General features: G+C 32.6%; 1 protein-coding gene across 23 annotated transcripts in view; it reads right to left on the bottom strand.

Moving 5' to 3' along the window:
- The window catches only part of RBM26 (RNA binding motif protein 26), a 77,890-nt gene that overhangs the window by 39,144 nt on the left and 20,318 nt on the right, over positions 1-18,428 (bottom strand). For 13 of the 23 annotated variants that reach the window (XM_088792907.1, XM_019742564.3, XM_019742566.3 and 10 more), the window contains exons 2-11: positions 14,889-15,007; positions 14,198-14,334; positions 11,219-11,307; positions 10,267-10,484; positions 8,324-8,584; positions 7,271-7,510; positions 6,682-6,852; positions 6,159-6,314; positions 3,008-3,119; positions 1,771-1,930 (exon numbers count right to left, since the gene is read on the bottom strand). In XM_088792907.1, the coding sequence (XP_088649033.1) occupies positions 1,771-1,930; positions 3,008-3,119; positions 6,159-6,314; positions 6,682-6,852; positions 7,271-7,510; positions 8,324-8,584; positions 10,267-10,484; positions 11,219-11,307; positions 14,198-14,334; positions 14,889-15,007 (1,663 nt within the window). The remainder of the gene's footprint in view (positions 1-1,770; positions 1,931-3,007; positions 3,120-6,158; positions 6,315-6,681; positions 6,853-7,270; positions 7,511-8,323; positions 8,585-10,266; positions 10,485-11,218; positions 11,308-14,197; positions 14,335-14,888; positions 15,008-18,428) is intronic. The other 10 variants (XM_019742573.3, XM_074329426.2, XM_019742577.3 and 7 more) reach the window with 3 other exon arrangements.

Raw genomic sequence — 18,428 nt, 5'->3', positions numbered from 1 at the left:
GCATTTCACTTCAAATTTCTCGTTCTTTCAATAATAGTATTTTCCAAAGTCTGGTATATAAACTACTGGTAGTGTGGAGCAATATAAAATAGGGATTAAGAACAGAGACTCTGAATGGAACTGCCTGGCTCAGACTTTAACTGCTACTTTCACAGGAGCATAAGCAAGTTATTTAATCTTTCTTGCCTGTTTCCTCTTCCATAAATAGGATAACAATACCCATAATGTAGTGTTAAGTTAAATATTCATGTAGAACAGGGAGTATACAATAAGCATTTAATAAATAACCACTATAAGGATGATTTAGGTAGTATTTATATAATATTGATATTATATATATTTATATAAATATCGGGATTAAAAATATCAATTCATCAATAAGTTTAATTGGGATAAAGTTAAAAGGTTTTTTAAACTGTTTCTTAAAAACATGTGTTTATAAATAATAATGCAGGTAGTATACAGATACAGCTAAAGAGATGAGAAAATACCAACCTTACTGGTAACTGAGGAAATGCAAATTGAACAATAGTGAGATACCATGCTTTGCCCTCAGCTTTGAAAATTTTCTTAAATTTAATATTATCAGTGTAGTTAACTGTGTGAGGAAAAAATGTCCGACAACTCTTTTGTCTGTATCTAAATATGATAGATCAAACTGAATTGCCATAAAAAAATATTCAGAGATATTCAAGGTTAAGTAAGTAACTACAGGGCAATATGTAGAATATGGGTTCACATATTTAAAATATATATACATACCCACATACATATATATTTAAGTTTGCATATTGATTGATAAGTAGGTAGACAGATAATCAGAGAAATGCAAAACAGCAAATCTAGAATAACATAGTAAATTATTAGCAATACTATGATTATATTATGGAGATATATGAGGAGAGAAATGTGAGACACATGAAGAGTTGAAGGGGAAACATTTTCTTTAAATCCTATATAAATCTCCATGCCCCATACCAAGCAAGCATACATTTTTTTATCTATTATTTTTTAAATGGCAAGAAAACAAAATTTTCCAAACTATCAGCTTAAGCTGTACTCTCTAAAATTCTTATTTTTATCAGATGATGAAAAATAACTCTAACTGAAAAGACCACCACACACAAAAAAAAAGGAAAAGAAAAAAAGCCCAATATTATTTCAACACTTAAACAACATATCATATAATATAAACTCAATAGTAATAACCTCACAAGTTATATACACCCAAGCCGAGGACTAATTTTAGGTTAAATACAAATTATATTGATATTTTTCTTGAAAGGTGTTCAAAAATGATAAAGGAAAAAGTAAATGTTTAAACTAATTAAGGATTACATGGTATTTGGGCTCCAAAAGTATCTGTTAAATGCATCCCAACATAGAGGCAGCAAAAATAACCTAAAGTATTTTGTTATAACAACTTTGAGAAACTGAGGAAATGAAAACTTCTATAAGATTAGATTTAATTTTTTAAAAAATTAAAAAATTATATTTTACCAGTGTGATTTAACTTTGCTATAATCGTATAACCTCTATTAGGTAAAAAGCGTAAAATATGATCAATCAAAACTCTTCCTTTTTGAAAGTACAAAACGTATTCAAAATCACATTTTTTCTAAAATAGTTTCATTTCATATTCAATCTTTCAAATTTAGAATATTACCAAATTTTACATAATACTGCTTTATAAAAGCATTTTTCTTATTGTATTAAATTCCCTCCCTAAATAATTAAACAAAGACAACAGAATCATTTCATAGCTCTTACCTGTAAGTTAACTAAGGTTCCGAAACGACTAAAATGCTCATTAAGTTTGCTGATATTATTTAATTCTGGAGGAACTTTTCTAAGTTCAAGTTTTGTATTTTCATTTCCAAACTGAACCTTTTTCTGGAAGCCTGGGCTGTTTGTTCTATTAAAATTTGGTCTGTAACAAAAATCAAGTTAATTAGTACATTCATTTATAAATCCTGATCCCTATCAAGTACAAAGGAATAGTTTTACAATTTAAGTTCCATTTAATATTGAAATTATTGGTTGATAATGGAAATTTAAATTTTCTTCCCCAAAAAATGAAGTCTCCAGATTAGTAGTGTTCACATCTTTCATAGAAGCCAACTGTAAAGGGTTCTTCCGTATCACTCATTACTTGCCACTTCCAATCTACTCCTATGTAAAATAATTAGCAGGAAAGGTCCAAGCACCCACTCTAATTAAGTCAATTTGCGTAGATAACCTTTGTTCCACTTCTGCAAAAACTAGCTTACTGAAATGTATCTATCCTATTTTAAAACTTTGATTAAAAGGTTCCCACTTGAAAAAAAATTCACAACTATAGACCATTTGACACTTGAAAAAAAGGACAAAACTATGGCCCAGAGAGGTTACACTGCTTGCCCCAAATCACAGAATTAAAGGCAGAGCCAGAACTAGAAATTACCCATTTTTGAATGATTTGAACACTCTAAAAGTGCGATCCTAGTCTCTCCTCAAACTTGCAAATTTATAAATGAATTATCATACACATCCCAACATTCTGATTCCTTACCACTTTCTCTGAAGCCCTTCCTTGACAACTTAAGTGGCTGTACAGCCTCGCCTACCCTCAAAAAGATCTTTCTAACTCTTAGCAGGAACTGCCCACACACTAAAGCCTCCTCCCAGACTTGACCCACACTTTCTTCCCTAATTAGGGGCTCATGACTATCCTTTACATACATAGTATTCAGTATCTTTAACTTAAGGAATGTTTTTTTGTAGGTGTGGGGAGGTGGAAAGAAGAAAAATTGTAGTCTCAACCACCACACCATTTCTATATGAAAATACTTCCCAAGTACTAGACAACCAACCAATGAAAAAATTTTTAGAAAACTTACACTTTAGTGGGGGACTGTCTATAGAACAAAATCATATAATTTGAAAAAGAATACTGTACTGTCATAATACTCCAACTATCCTAAAAATTACGGCATAATAAAATTCCTCAATTTCCCTGTCGGCTTACTTATCAAACCAAGTCTTCTTTGTAGTAACTCCAGGCTCCCCAGAACCAATGGTTCTTTTCCTTGACTCTGAATCCACTACTATCCTCATACTGCTTTTATTAGGAGGCTTTTCTGTTTGAAAAGAAAATAACACATAGATTAATATTTTGCATTTATCACAGCTACTTCCTTAAATTCATACTGAAAACAAAGTTTTGGCTTTTTGCCCAAATATATACATTTTAGAAGAAATATAAATGTACATTCAAATATAGTAATCTAAGGGATTTTAACTTATTGAAATTCATTTCAACCTAACTGAAGAAGAATCAGTAATTCTCACATGTCAAATTAAAATATGACTATTTTTATTTCTATAAAATGCCTTTAATTGTGGCCTCTTACATTCCTCCATATCCCTTACTCCCTCCGTTCTAGTCACAAAATTCTTCCAGTCTCTCAAAAGTATAAGATACATATGCGTTATCTACCCCCTTTATCTGGCTAACTCTGACTTATCTCCCACATCTCTACAGCAGATCAGGTGGAAAATAGCCAATATCTAGCATGGATGATGTTCACAGTGCAAACTGCAGTTTCTTTGCCTAGTGGTATCTTCACAGGATCAGCTCTGCAACAGGATTTTTGGCTTTATTCCTGCACAGGCTCTGCGGAAAGTCTTTGAGCTATCAAATATCCTTTTGTACTTTAACGTTCTTTATCTAAAGGTTCACTAAGAGAAGCGATGATGTGTTTTCCCCCAGTAGTTGTGATGTGTTTGCTCCAATTCATCTGTATTCTCTCACTCAGATTCTCCTTTATTGTTATTTATTTAAAAGAGAGTTAAAAAACAGAGGCAAGTTCCTCTGGGTATACAATTAGCGAATGTATCGATTACTTATAGGTACTGTGTGCCCCCCCCCATATCCTTTTAATAAATTGTTTTTCTGCTTAAAATTTTCAGCACTGGTTTTATTGAAGGTAAATGGAAAACTACTTAGCCCTTCTTCCTACCTATATCCAATCAAGGGAGCATCTATCAAATTTTCCACCTCCTTACAAATCTGGAAAGAACCATTATTAGGCTCTCTAGATCATCTTTATAAAAGAAATTCCAAGGTATCAAATGGCCAAACTTTTTCATTTGTTTAATAATAATTCCCCCATAAAGTTTAAAGTATGAAGCATAAAAATAAATTACAATCTATGACAAATTAAATTAAGGCCATCTATATAGGCTATTAGAAATATATAATAACTATATAATGAACAATATTACAAGCTTTTATTTATGTATCTGTCACAATCCAGGACTTTAAATTTTAAACCAAATAGCCAATAGATGAGAACATTTTGGGGAGAGGGGGACTAAAACAAGATAAGGAAATAGAAGAATAGGTAATCCTCAATTTAAAGGGTTACTATCAATAAATTAGTTGTGGCACATGAAAACAAGTATTAACAAAGAATATATTATTAATGTTATTAATAAAGAATATATTCCTAAACGAGCTCACAAAAATAATACCTGATGTGTCTAAAGAACAGTACTAAAATAATCACTATGTATAAAGATTCCATGGGAAAAGGCTGTCTAAGTAGCCACAGCAGACATCTCTCTCTCAGTAGGGCTACTTCATATAACTTGTAACTACATGCATGTGGAGTTGAAATTACCACAACTCCAACTTCTCCGTGGTTAGATTTACATGCAAGGGGTTTGATTCCTCTTCCTTCTCTTATCACCAACAAAAAACTGGCCTGGCATTGGAATGAGTCTAGTAATTACTGACCTACAGTGGCATATATTAGTGCCTCTCCAACAGAGCAAGGTAAGAGATGACTTGATGTGGCAGTTCTAGTAAGAGCAAGGAATAACCGTAATGCAAAAAAGAAGTGTTAAATAGTGACCCAAAGAAGGAAGGGGTTTTCTCTAAACCAGCTATGTAGGAGATACTCAGGAGATAAATAGCCACAAACTTAAGTTGCTACTTTTCAATTACAAGCAATTTCATATTCCTTACATAGAAACTGTTAAAAAATAAATTTGTTTCTGCTATTAATGACAGTTATTAGAATGCCTCGAGAATAGCTTAAAAGGTGTGGGAGAAAGGAGACATCCACATGAGATGTTCTATGATCTCAAGAAGGATGAAACTGGGTATAAATTAAAATGATCCTCAAACCTCCATCACAAAAAGTTCTTTCAACACTCAAGGTGGATGCTCAACAGATTCTGATAGATTCTGATGAATGAATTAAATAAAATGCAAAGTATAAGTAGTCACAAGTTTACTAAACCTCATTAGTTATTGACTGCCGTTTAATTAAGGTGGACTTTTATTCACGATTGATGAGGCCTGATTTTTATTTTATTTTTTTTTAGTAGGGAAAAAAAAGACAGCAAGGAAAAACTAATGAAAATAAGATTTAAAAGTTAGTTGTAATAGTTAGGAAAAAAAGATGTTTTTATTGGCATACATAATATTTGCTATTATGTCTGCCAATCCTACACTTCTGTATATCAAATATTATCTGTAGCAAATGCTCCATCTTTCAAATTAATGTGACCTCTCTCCCTCCTCTGAATCTTCATATCCCTTTGCACCTGTAGCACAGCAGTTTTGCTGCCCTGTCTTGTGATTGTATCAGTCTAAACTCTATCTTCTCCTGTTTAGAAATTTTATCAAAAAGACTATCTCCTCTAAAAAAATTTGAAAAGCTGATAAAAATAAGTGACTACCTAAAACATAATTCCTTTTGCTTAAAATGTTATAAGCAAACCAACATCAAATTCTAACATGTCAAAAGAAAACAAAGTGAAATACACATCAAGCACAAGTTTGTACAGCTAATTTCATTAACCAAACTACGAAAGAATCTATCTTTAGGAGTTAAACCATTACTCTCAAGAACCTATTAAGACTGCATATGATTAAAAATGTCCAACAAAAGCTACCTTAGAAAATATGCACTTTTGTGAAATTCCTTTCCCCTTTGATGGTAGAATAAAGTGTCACCAATACCACAAATAGGGAGACCAAAGGATCCAAGAAATAAACAAACACCGTCCCTTACTCAACCCCAATAAATGCAGGATTAACTGTTCTTTATAAATGTTTTGTCACTCTTGACATTATGAAAATGAGAAGAAAAGATTAATCGTAGTACCTCTGGGTGGCAAATCCATATCCCCTGATGTCAGTCCTATCAAGTTAGGCCTTTGTGCATGCACTCTGTGTCTATACATAGGTCTGGAAGTGTTTGTTATACTTGGGGCCTCAGGATTGTAGCCATCTGTGTCATATGTATCTGGTAATACAAAAACTGTAATTAAAAAACAATTATAAAAAACTCCACTTTGTAATTTTTTTATATTGACAACAGAAAAATTAAACCATATATTACTAATACATAAGTAATGTATTTCATACGTATTAAAATTATTTTAATTTTATAAAAATAAAACTGTTATTAAAAATGTAACTTAGTTTTTAAAAAAATCAGGCTTTAAATGTAAAACTGAGGCTTTACATTTAATGTACATTCATCATGTCTACACTTTATTATATGTAATTTTAGTGAGAAAAACAGACCTGCTAGAGCAATTCATTCTAGACATTTTAAATTTCCTCATCTAAAAGTCTGCTCTAAAACTACATTACATTATGAATATAGAGAGCCAAAACTGCACCTGCAGTAAAAAGGGAGGGTGGAGCAGGCGGAGGCTGATGATGAATGCCAGTTGTTACTACAGTAGGGACAGAGCTGGTTGCAGAGTTTGGGGGAGCATCCATGCCAGATGGCTGCAAAGGAGGAAGTGGAGGTGGTGGTCCTGTCAAAACCAAAGAATAAGAAATATCATCTGAAAGCAAACAAATAAAATAAGTTATTTGTATATCCAAACATGGTATTATCATTCATCAAACTATAATATCTACAAACACCAAGCTCTTACAACTATATTAGTTTTCTAGGGTAAAAGATCCTTTTAATGTATTCCAAAACAGGTTTGTGTGAAGCTATAAAGGACTATAGGAATCTGGGATTCATCAGGGACGTGCATAATTCAGGGCCATTCCAAACCATAGGAAACCATAGGTTCCAACAAAGTGGGAGTACTGGTATATTCTAAATGGAAATATCCTACCCTTAGTTCCCAGCAGGCATCTATAAAATTACTTTAGACACTTTTAAGAAAAACAAGCATTAAACTACTAAGTTTTTTTTAAAAAACTATGAATGGACAGATAATAAGTACGGGTAAACAAAAATTTAATTACCTGTAACAGGTGGTAGACTGGGTGGTAATGGGCCTGGTGGTGGCACGGGAGGTCTCAGATTCACAGGTGGGGGTGTAAGAATTGGTGGAGGTGGAGGGAGTCCAGGAGGAGGTGGTCCTTCGACAACAGGAGGCTGTGCTGGGAAAGGCAGCATACCAGGCAGATTCACATCTTCTACAACGACTGGGTCACTTCCATGATCAAAAGGGCACATGTCTCCTCTCATACAGAAACCCTTTTCTGTGAGGAACAATAAAAAGAAAAATAAAAGTGCTGTATGTATAAATTTCCTCTAAGTTAACAAGTTAACAACAGTAAGATATTTACAAATAAGAATATTTTTAATATTGGACAAGAATAATTAACCATATCACACGAGCACCTACAAATTTCCAGTAATATAAAACACTTATCAGGTGACAATATTGCTAACATATACACTAAAAAAAAAAAAAAAAAAAAAAATCCCCAAATTAAAGTGAGTATACCTAGTTAGAAAGATGGTATAAAACTTATATATAAAAACTTACATATATTTGTCATATTTTGTCATTAGAAACATTTCCTATATTTAAATCTCTCACTTAAAAACTTAACATTATTGCAGCTACAATACAATTTATAAAACTTTCACAGAAAACCTTAAGGTCTTCAATTCAGCTGTAAAATTCTTATGTAAGTGATATTCATTTCACATTTGTAGGTCCTACTTCTGCCAATAACCATTCATTTCTAAAGAAGAGAGTTTTGTCAGGAATGTTTCAGTAGCAGACTCCCTAATAATTCATTAGATGTTACTCGTTTGGTAAATACCAAAAATATGTTAAGACTTACATGCAAATAAATACTGTAGTATCTTTAAACTGATATTCAATACTCAGTGGTGACTAATGAAAGTTTCAATAATATTAAGAAATTCATGAAGTGCTTAAGATTAATTTTCCACTATTTCCAATAGGTTAAGTCTTTGAATAATTATGCAATCTAAACTTACAGTATGTATTCAGCTGCAAATATTAATTCAATACTTCATGAAACAGTTGAAAGACTTACCATCATAGTCTCTACACCGTTTCTTTGGCATTGGTGGTCTGACATATGAGTTATGGTCCACTTGGTCTTCATGAAATTCAGACCAACTTTCGGTAGTGTTATTACCATGATGAGTAGGAGCAATTACTGTAATAGTGCTACTCAAAGTAGGTACAGGGTAGTGGCCAGACGAAATAGTAGGTACTGAAGAAACTGGAGTATAATTATTTTCTAGTGGATCTGTTCTATCCAAGTCATACTTAGGTTTTACCAGATCCCGTTCTGAAACAAAATATAAACAACTTATAAAAATATACTCTTAAAAAAAAAAAAAAGCACATCAAAGATCTAAGAAAGTGAGATTTTTGCTAAACAGAGAAAATATTCAAATTTTACACAATCCTCCCTTTTTTAAAAAAACTATTCAATGAATACACATGTTCCAAGATAAGATACTTCTTTTCAATATGATCTAAATTAAAAAAAAACACAAAGTTGCTGTATTTAATGAGTTTTTTTCCTTGGAGTTTTGCTTACAGAAAAGAGATTTTTTAATTTTTTTCATTGCAACCTTAGTATGCGTAACTTCACCCCACAAAACAAAATATGTAATAAGTTGTATGGTTATTTTTCCTGTGATGAACATTTAGCTGTCAACTATCAAATATCCTAGCATGCATTTTTACAGTGAACACTATTTACTGAAGACGAGAATGAATGAGGAGGAAGAAAAATGAGTTCATATTAAACGTGAACAAAGAAATTAACTGGGCTGTATATGGAAAGAGAAAAGGTATTAAGGAGGTTTGTTAAGTGAAGCAATGTGCAACGAGGCCTAGTACACGTATATCACACGGAGAGAAAAAAAATCTTACGAGAACAGTAAGAGAAGCACTGGGCTTATACAAAGTCTATAAATATTATTTCCTAGACTAAAGATGACTGTACAATGAAGGTCACAAGGGTAGCAAAAATCTAAGCTTAAGTAAAGGTGTTTTACTCAAAGGTGTGTTTGACTAGCTATAGTATTTTCTTTTCAATGGTACACACTGCAAGAAAAATTATACATGTTGGAGATCTTATCATCTTGCAAATACATCTGAAATAAAAATGTTAACTGTTTTCATAGTTTTGAGGCATAACTGATATACAATTAACTGAAAATATTTAAGTATGCAATTTAATGAACTGTGATCTATGTATACACCTGTGAAACCAAACACCACAATCAAAATAATGTACATCCTCATCATCCCAAAAGTATCCTCGTGCCCTTTGATAATCCATGTCTCCTTTACTCCATCCCAGTGACAGAAACCACCGATTTGTTTTCTGTCATCATAGATTAGTTTGCATTTTCTAAGATTTTAGATACATATATATTCTGCCTGGCTTCTTTCACTCAGCATAATTATTTAGAGGTTCATCCATTTTGTTGCATGTATCGATAATTCTTTCCTTTTTATCCATTGTATGGGTATACCACACTTTGTTTATCCATTCACCTATAGATGGACATTTGGGTTGTTTCTAGTTTGGGCTATTACAAATGAAGCTGCCATGATCATCTGTGTACAAGTCTTTGCGTGGTAATACACTTTCATTTCTCTTAGGTAAATACCTAGGCTGAATCATTTGGTAGGTATAGGTTTCACATTTTCAAGATACTGACAAAGTGTTTTCCAAAGAGTTCCAGTTTATCTCAAGCCTCACCTATACTGGATAAAATCAGTCTTTTTAATTGTAGTCATTCTGATGGATAAGCAGTGGTAATTCAATGTGGTTTTAATCTGCATGAAATAAATTTTTTGAAAGAAATTTTTGAAAAGCGTTCACCTGGACCAAATCAAAATAGAAAAATGAAGACAACACTGACAAAATTAAAACAACTTTTAAAGCCCTCAAATAACAAGTATTTTCACAATAAAAGAATGCCAACCAAAATATACACATATATGACTTACCCCTGCTTCGTGTTCTGCTCCTGCTTCTAGTTCTGCTTCTGTCCCGATCCCTGTCACGAAGCCTCTCTTTACTCCAACTGCGACTCCGACTCCTACTGTAACTGCGACTCCGCCCTCGTCTTCTATTGTACCGGTCTCTGTATGAATCTCTGCGAGGCGGGTTTCGATCATAATCTCTTTTGCGAGAACGATCATCTTTTTTCCTCTCATCACGACTTCTAAAAAATATACGATCACTTTTATGTAAATAATTTTTAGGCAGATACAGGAAAAACTCTAATTAAGTGCAAAAGTTATATTAAATTCTTGCAAGATCATGATTCTTTATTCCACCATCAGAAGACAAATATAGGAAACTCAAACTGAAAAACTGAATATGATCTGCTTAAGAACTCTTAAAACTCCTTTAAGGGGAAAAAACGCTTGAAGTCTTAATCCTTAGTCTTATAAACAAAGGCATCTATACACTTAGGCATCTAAATATGTCTTATAGTTATATGTCTTACAGTAAATATTGTCTTGTACACAATATGTACTAATGTCTCACACTTACAGGCATGTATCACATGCATTGTACTCTAAATTCTTTTGAAATTTTAATGGAAAAAAATAGTGTAGTTACAACTAAAGAGAAACAAACTGCAGGCAAAATAAGGGTCTTGCATTAAAATTTCACTGGAATTTGAAGTTAGGAATAAAAATAACAATAACTAATACATGCGCATGCCAAGCACTGCTCTAAATCTCACTTCCAGGACCTACAAATCTGACCTAGATATTCTTGGTAGAAAAGGACAAAGTTACAGTTTCCTAGACCAATAAAAGAGTAGACATTACTAAAAATACAATAAAATAAATTCATCCAGAAAGAAAAAAGAGTACACATTACTTGCTCCTCTGTAAAATATAACCAACGTTTAAATATTGAACATAGTTCAAAATGAATAGTCACCTATTTTCTCTGTATCGGGAGCTTGACTGGGGAGGACTATGATTTAGCCTTCTGGAAAACTTCTTTTCTCGCTCTTCCTCCTTTATGATCTGATATACAAAAAAAAAAAAAAGCATCAGTTAGCAACAGTTATTCCTTGCCATGTTACTATTTCGATGACTTGATACTAAAATGTAGGAGCAAAATTGTCACCTTCCAAAAGCATTCAAACAAATTTCTAAGTACCATCATTTAGTTTTATTATTAAAGACAGACATAGTGAAAGTTAAAGTGAATCTAAAGAAACTCATAAATGTTTATCTTAGACAACAGTGGTGAAAAAAACATTTTAAACAAGTGTGCTCATTTTAACATTATTAGTGGAAACCCAACTTTATTATTCCCTTCAAAAGTCCATCATACATTCATGTTTTGATTTCATGCATTTGGTCTGGCACCAAACACATTAGGGAATATAGGAAAATACATTAGAACTAACCAAGTCATAGAAAAAAGAGAACATTTGAGAAAACAATGTACAAGATGAAATAGTTCTCCAGTTCCTCATTCTAGTATGGCAGTTCTAAATGCGGTCGGACAATTAGGTCCGCAACTTTCCACCGTGCACTTATTCCTCTTTCTTACAAGAGGCCTCCATTCGTACTATATAATTAATAGAAAGCAGCCCTGGAAAACATAGCCTTGTTCAGTGTACTTTCTCTAGGGCAGAGTTTCTTATGCTGTACTGCGCAGAATACCATTTCCATAGGACATTAATAGGTGTTACTAGAAAAAAAGGATTTAGGTGATAAATTCAGGAAATATTGAACACGTGGTTTCTGTAAATATGATAGAACTCAAGATTTTGCATCTTTAGTAAGAACCCAAAGATAGTCTCATGGAGGTAGTCCACAGATAATATAAACATATTCCAGTTTATGCCAGTTGCTCCAGCATCCCTTTGGGTAAAAGTCTGTCTCTCGTGTCCCACTTTGGATGATAAATTAAATAGAAATCCTATCAACAGACCAAACTCTGACAGAGCTTAAAAGTCTTCTTGTAAGTTTGCCTTTTTTTTAAAAAAAATACTTTTGTTCTCTTCCCACCCACGTCAACCCTCCCCAACCCCCAAAATGGGTACAAATAAAACCCTCCTGATGCACTTTTCTTTTTCTATTTGCCTCAATGCACACTCGCGAGTTTATGTTGACAGAGCATCATATTCCACATTACATGCTCCAGGGGATCTTTGACTGCACCCACAGCATTTTTAATCCAGATTGCCATCTAACATTTTGACACTTCTCAAAGATCAGGGGTAAACATCCTTAAAAATTGGACAAGGAAACTATGGTGAAATATTATGACATCAATAGATATAAGACTAAGGCTTTGCCACTAACTAGTTTTCGGGGAAGACTTCTTATTGCTTCTCAAACCAAGAGACAATGATTTAGTAAAGGGTTTTCAAGAATTAAAATATAATTTGTAATAGCAAAAACCTGGAACCAACCTAAAATTCCGTAAGTGGGCAAAACTTAAAAAAATTATCTATCTCTATGGGGCATAAGCAGTTGCCAATACAATATCCATTATCCCTTTCTTCCTTACCAACAAAACCCTACACTGTTTGTTATAAAATATGCAGTTTTAAAATTATGTCTGGTCTTTCCTCTGCAGAGGGAAGTGACATGAGTATTTTCTGTGGGTCTGTATACTACATACATATACATATGTATAAATATGTTCAGATAACAGCTAAAAATATACTTGAATGTTACATATTACATATGTATATTACTACATAATAAACATGTATTATATAATCGGGGGGGACAAGATTATGAGGGGAAAAAAACAAAGGTCACAACCACATCTTCCACTATACAACAATCTCTCAATAATAATAATAACTAACATTTACTGAGAACCTACTATGTCCCACATACTATGCCAGGTGCTTTACAGACATCAATTTAACTATTCATCACAAAAACCCTATAATTTTTCCATTCCACATCTGAATAAACTAGTGCTCGGAAAAGTAATGTTTTCAAGGTCACAAAGAAGTGACTGGTAAAGCCAAAATTTTAGCCAAGATCTGTTTGACCTAAAGCTAGGCTAACTGCGGAAATAGTTTATCAATTATTTTTGCTGGGATTACAATCTTTAAACATCAAATTGAGGAGATATGATTACTAAACAAGAATGGTAATCTTGAATAAAAGGTTAAAACTTCAAAACCTCGTTAAGTATGAAGTCATTTCCATTGGTCTTTGAAGGTCCTTTTATTTGACTACCTTTAAAATAATCCCCTACAAAAAGCACGTAGGACAGAAGCAAACAGGATCTACTGTCAATGTAATTATTTTCACAGATAAGAGTCCATAGCGGCAAGATACTGTGCAGAAAGAGTTAAAAGCACATCTGAGTCTGTTATCCTTAGAAAGACCGGCTTGCAATGTAGGCCCTTCGCTAGCATCTGCAAATTTTGATTTCTGGAGGATTCTATAATTCCCTGATAGTAACAGCTCACTATGCCTGAATTGTTTGTGTACACAATGTGGTTTATGCTGAACACCTACCTTCCTCCTGGGAGTTTTGAATTTTGGTACATACTAAGACAGAAGGTACCTATGTGGCCAGATATAAATAAAAACCCTGGGTACTGAGCTTCACAGGTTCACACGTTATCACTACTCATGAAGCATATCCTGTGTGACTCCACTGGGAGAGGCCTCTGGAAGCGTGCGCCTGCTTTCTCCCAGACTTCACACCATACCCCTTTTTCCCTTTGCTAATCTTGCTCTGTATCCTTTCACTGTAAGAAATCACAACCATGAGAATGACCAAGTATAAGTCCTGTGAGTGCTCTTAGTGAAATCATCGAACCTGGGAGTGGTCGTAAAGACTCCCAACACAGACACAGAAAATACAACTCCGTTTAATTACTCTTCATATGTTTTTAAAGAACATGTAAGGCTTACCACAAATCCTTACCTCTTCCTTTTTTATGTCTTTTTCTTGGTGCTGAAAAAATTCTACCTTCAAGCTTCCTGATGACGGCTGTTCTGGAGGAGGTAGATAACTCTTTGTATTCACAGCATCAAAAAGTTTTTCCACAAATATCTGCGTCTCTAAAGACATAACCAAAACAACATAGATTAAAAGACATTTGCTAAGATAGTAATTCTCCGTTTAACAGCTTCCCGACCAGTTTGCCATGGCACAAGTCCCATGGTAATACAGATCCATTCCATCTTCAGGGTGATGGGGGCTGGAATGGCCAGAGCTTCTGGGCCAGTCGCTTCCAGCCAGACGAGTCTCCATGTACACCACCCAATGTGCAAAATACAAATATTACCATTATCTAGATGTTGGCAAAGTGAAAAAAGCAGCAGCACTGGGCTACACAACATTCAAAGTAGTTTCCTAAGAAGTGCTATCTTTGAATAAACAAGCATTCAGTTTTCTTAATCTTTAAAAAATATCAGCATACTTTAAGAGTATAAGGATGTTAATGAAAGAAAAGGCTTCTTTATAAATAAGCTATGGATATAATCAGTAATAACACTATTTGTTCAACTTTGTTACAATTAAAACCTGTCTCTGAGTTTCTTCAATGCTGTGGATAATCTTACTTTAAACAACTTATTAAAATAAAATAGTATTTTTAAGTCTAAGAGCTTACCTTTTTGAAGAAATACATCCAGTTGATCAATACATAATGCCTTTAACTCTTTTTCACTTTTGTCTTTTTTTACCAAAGCAAGAACATATTTTGCTAGAGCTGATGGATCTGCATCACAGCTGAAGAAAAAAAGTAATGTTGAAGAAAATTTAGCCATAAATTGCATACCCTACAAATTCCAGTTACAAACTGACTTAATCGGTATGATAGTTACATGAGTTAATATATATAAAAAGTACCTGGCTCATGAAGACAATGAAGAAATGTAAGTTCTCCCTTAAACTATTATACTTTACATGACAAGTAGTTATCATTCAGTATCCTTCCAAATATATACAGTAAAAGATGTATAAAAACCTCAGTAAACGTTATTAAAAAGAGAAATTATAACAAAGTAAAAACAATTTCAAAACATCAAAAGCTAATTAGTGAAGTACCAATCAAAATACCAAAAGGCCTTTTCTCCTCAGAAATAGCCAGGAAAACACCAAAAGAGAGTGAAATAAAGGGAATCTTAAAAACATAGCACACTGTATATTTAACAACAGAAAAGAAAGTCTAGAAATAGACCCAAATACATATAGAAATTTAGATTTCATAATGGTGGAATACAAATCAATGAAGAAGAGATGAACTACACGACCTGATCCTAATTTCCTGACCCACAGGAATGATAAATATCATGAGATGATAAATGTCTGATGTGCTACTAACTTGTTTCAGGATAATTTGTCAGTAATCATAAATCAACTTTTCTCATAGATCTACTTCCATTTATTTACAAAGACTTGAAGTGGATTATAACCCAAACAAGAAGAAAAAAATCCATTCAATGGTACATGAGATTTTAAAAAAACTTTTTCTTTGAAATTTACTTCAAATACTTATACCAATGAAGTTTTAAATAAACATAGACAAAATAACTTACGCGAAATTAATATTTTCATGTTATAAAGAGCACAGAAATACTTAGACGTGTTGTGAAATAAGCATGAAGAAGAAATGGGACAATAACCTGCTGATGTATTTGTCTATAGATATAATTGGCAATCTAGTAAAACTCCATGAGAGACCATGAAATAATACTTATTCATGATAGGTAACTTAAATAAGCACAATCAACTAAACAACTAAACAACTAAGTAGACATCAAGCTAAACATATTTCAGTTTACTGGAAATCACTGTGATACATAACATTATCACTGTGTTATATACTGCTTTATTGAAATTGCTATTAATAAACAAATTCAGAGACTCTACATTGAGTCACCCAATATTATAATTTGATTCAATACTGGTTTGATTGTTGTGGTGAATTTCCAACTTAATAATGGCCTAGTGATGTAACTGTTTATTTACATTACTAAACACCAAATCTGTTCCATTCCCACTGCATTATTTTTTAAACAGGACACTTTAAAAGTGGATTAAAATGTTAGCAGCTAAAAATCTGGACAAAGACCTTTGTGATTTTTATAATTAATATGGTCTAAGGACTACAGTTTTATAAAACAAAAAGATAGATTTCCTGAATAATCTTTGCTCACACAACTTCTATAGGAAGCAATTTGAATCAAATCAAGAACCAATAGTCAAATCTACTAACATACACAAAAATTTTAAATGCATCAGTCTGAAAGGCAGATAGATTACTTTTCAAAATTTGCTAGAATGCAAATGCTATACTGTAAGGTTTATAATTTCACATTTAAAAGCAAAACAGATAAATTTGTATTCAAGAGGCAATATTTTTTAAGTCCTATAAGAAGTCATTTCACTTTTTATTTCAATATTTTTGAAAACAAAATAAAGGTATGTAACTTGCAAATTATAGCCTACTAAAAAATAATCCGAACCACTAAAGTTTAATAATATACCCAAATGTTATGGATCAGGGAAAAGCAAAATATGTGTTATCTTTTCTACTTGTCTAAAGTGCCAATGCTATGTCAATCTGAACACTTAGCAATGATAATCTGCCATGCAAAATTAACGACATAAAATGTCTAAATTACCTAAAAGAAAATTACATTCTCATAATAAGATGTTATTTTTTAAAAAACAGCATCCATGGCAAACCAAGATTGTTCATTAGGTACTTTACTACACCAGTTGCCACTGCTGCAAAATAGATTTGTGATTTGAATGCTATATTATCTTGTCAGAGCTAGACTTTATTCTCCTTCTGCTATACTGCTAGCATTCTGAAAATGTGTGAAAGAAAAGTGGGGCTGAAATCTTTCAGATCAGAGAGACCAAAAAGAAAAACAAACATTTTGAAAATGTTTAAGGACAAAGAAATACTACTAAAAGTGACAGACATCATTCCCATCTTAGGAAAAAGGCCAAATTCTCACTGCTTCTTTATTTCATAAGTACTTAACCCAGCAAAAATACAATCTGCCAACAAAGCGTAATTCCAACCAGAGTACTTATAAGAACGTCTCCCAAAAGAACTGAATTTTCTTAAGTAATACTTAAAATAACATGAATCAAATCTGCCCTAATATAAAGGCTCTAATTACTATTCCTAACACACTCATACTATGTTTTTATTTTTTAATTTAGAACTTTCAAAAAAGTAATGACACATTAAAGTGAAAAAAGCTAACACTACAATATTTCAAAAAGAAGTATTAATTACAGAAGGCATATATTTCCAACCCCTAATTTTTATTTTTTATTTTTAGTATTTTTAGCTAATCTTGTTTCTCCTTTCAAATTAACTTTATATTCAACTTGTCCAATGGCAAAATAAAAAAAAGAGATTAATGGTAAAAAACAAAACAAAACCAGAAATTAGTTTTGTTTTGCTCAAGTTTCTTAGAGGCTTAAAATTCAGTGGAAGATAACTGATGAAATTTAACCCAAGCTTCCATTTTCAGTAATCTTAAGGAGGAGCTGGAGGTGGCAGTGGGAATTTAAAATTAAATTTAAATATGTTAACTCAGTAACTTTAGAACATGCATATACACCCACATCTGTTCCTAACAAATTTTCACTTTACAGTCAAGAAAAATATCTAATTTGCATCAGCCATGGCTCTATTATTCTGTACTTAGAATTATTCTTTTAAAAATCCAAGCTGCATTGCAACAAATTTAATATATACATTGAAAAATTCAGTTGCTGTAGTTTATTATATAACTTCATTCAATTCAAATAAGAAGGTAAAAATAGATTACAGCAATAGAGCTTCATTCAATTCAAATAAGGAGGTAAAAATAGATTGTATGTAGCAGTTACAGCAAAGGTCACTCACTGAGAATTACCACACCACTTCATTCTACAAAAATCACCACCACAAAATAAGCATATCTAAACATGATCCATCCATGAGCATCATGCAAACCACTCATCACTATGAAGAACTTTGAAGAACTTTTATTTAAAAGGGTTATATCTGTCAATATTTATCATATTAAGAAATAAAATTGGGAAATTTTAAAATAGCTAAAAATAATAAACTCATTACAACTTAACACATAGTTAAAAATAAAAAATTCATTACAACTTTGATGGGGGGTAATCAAAAGGA

This window comes from Rhinolophus sinicus, chromosome 16, assembly GCF_057876585.1.
Source record: "Rhinolophus sinicus isolate RSI-liver-muscle chromosome 16, RSI-T2T, whole genome shotgun sequence".
Classification (NCBI taxonomy): domain Eukaryota; kingdom Metazoa; phylum Chordata; class Mammalia; order Chiroptera; family Rhinolophidae; genus Rhinolophus; species Rhinolophus sinicus.
The sequence above is the reverse complement of the archived record's forward strand: the minus strand, read 5'-3'. Positions and strand labels throughout refer to the sequence as shown.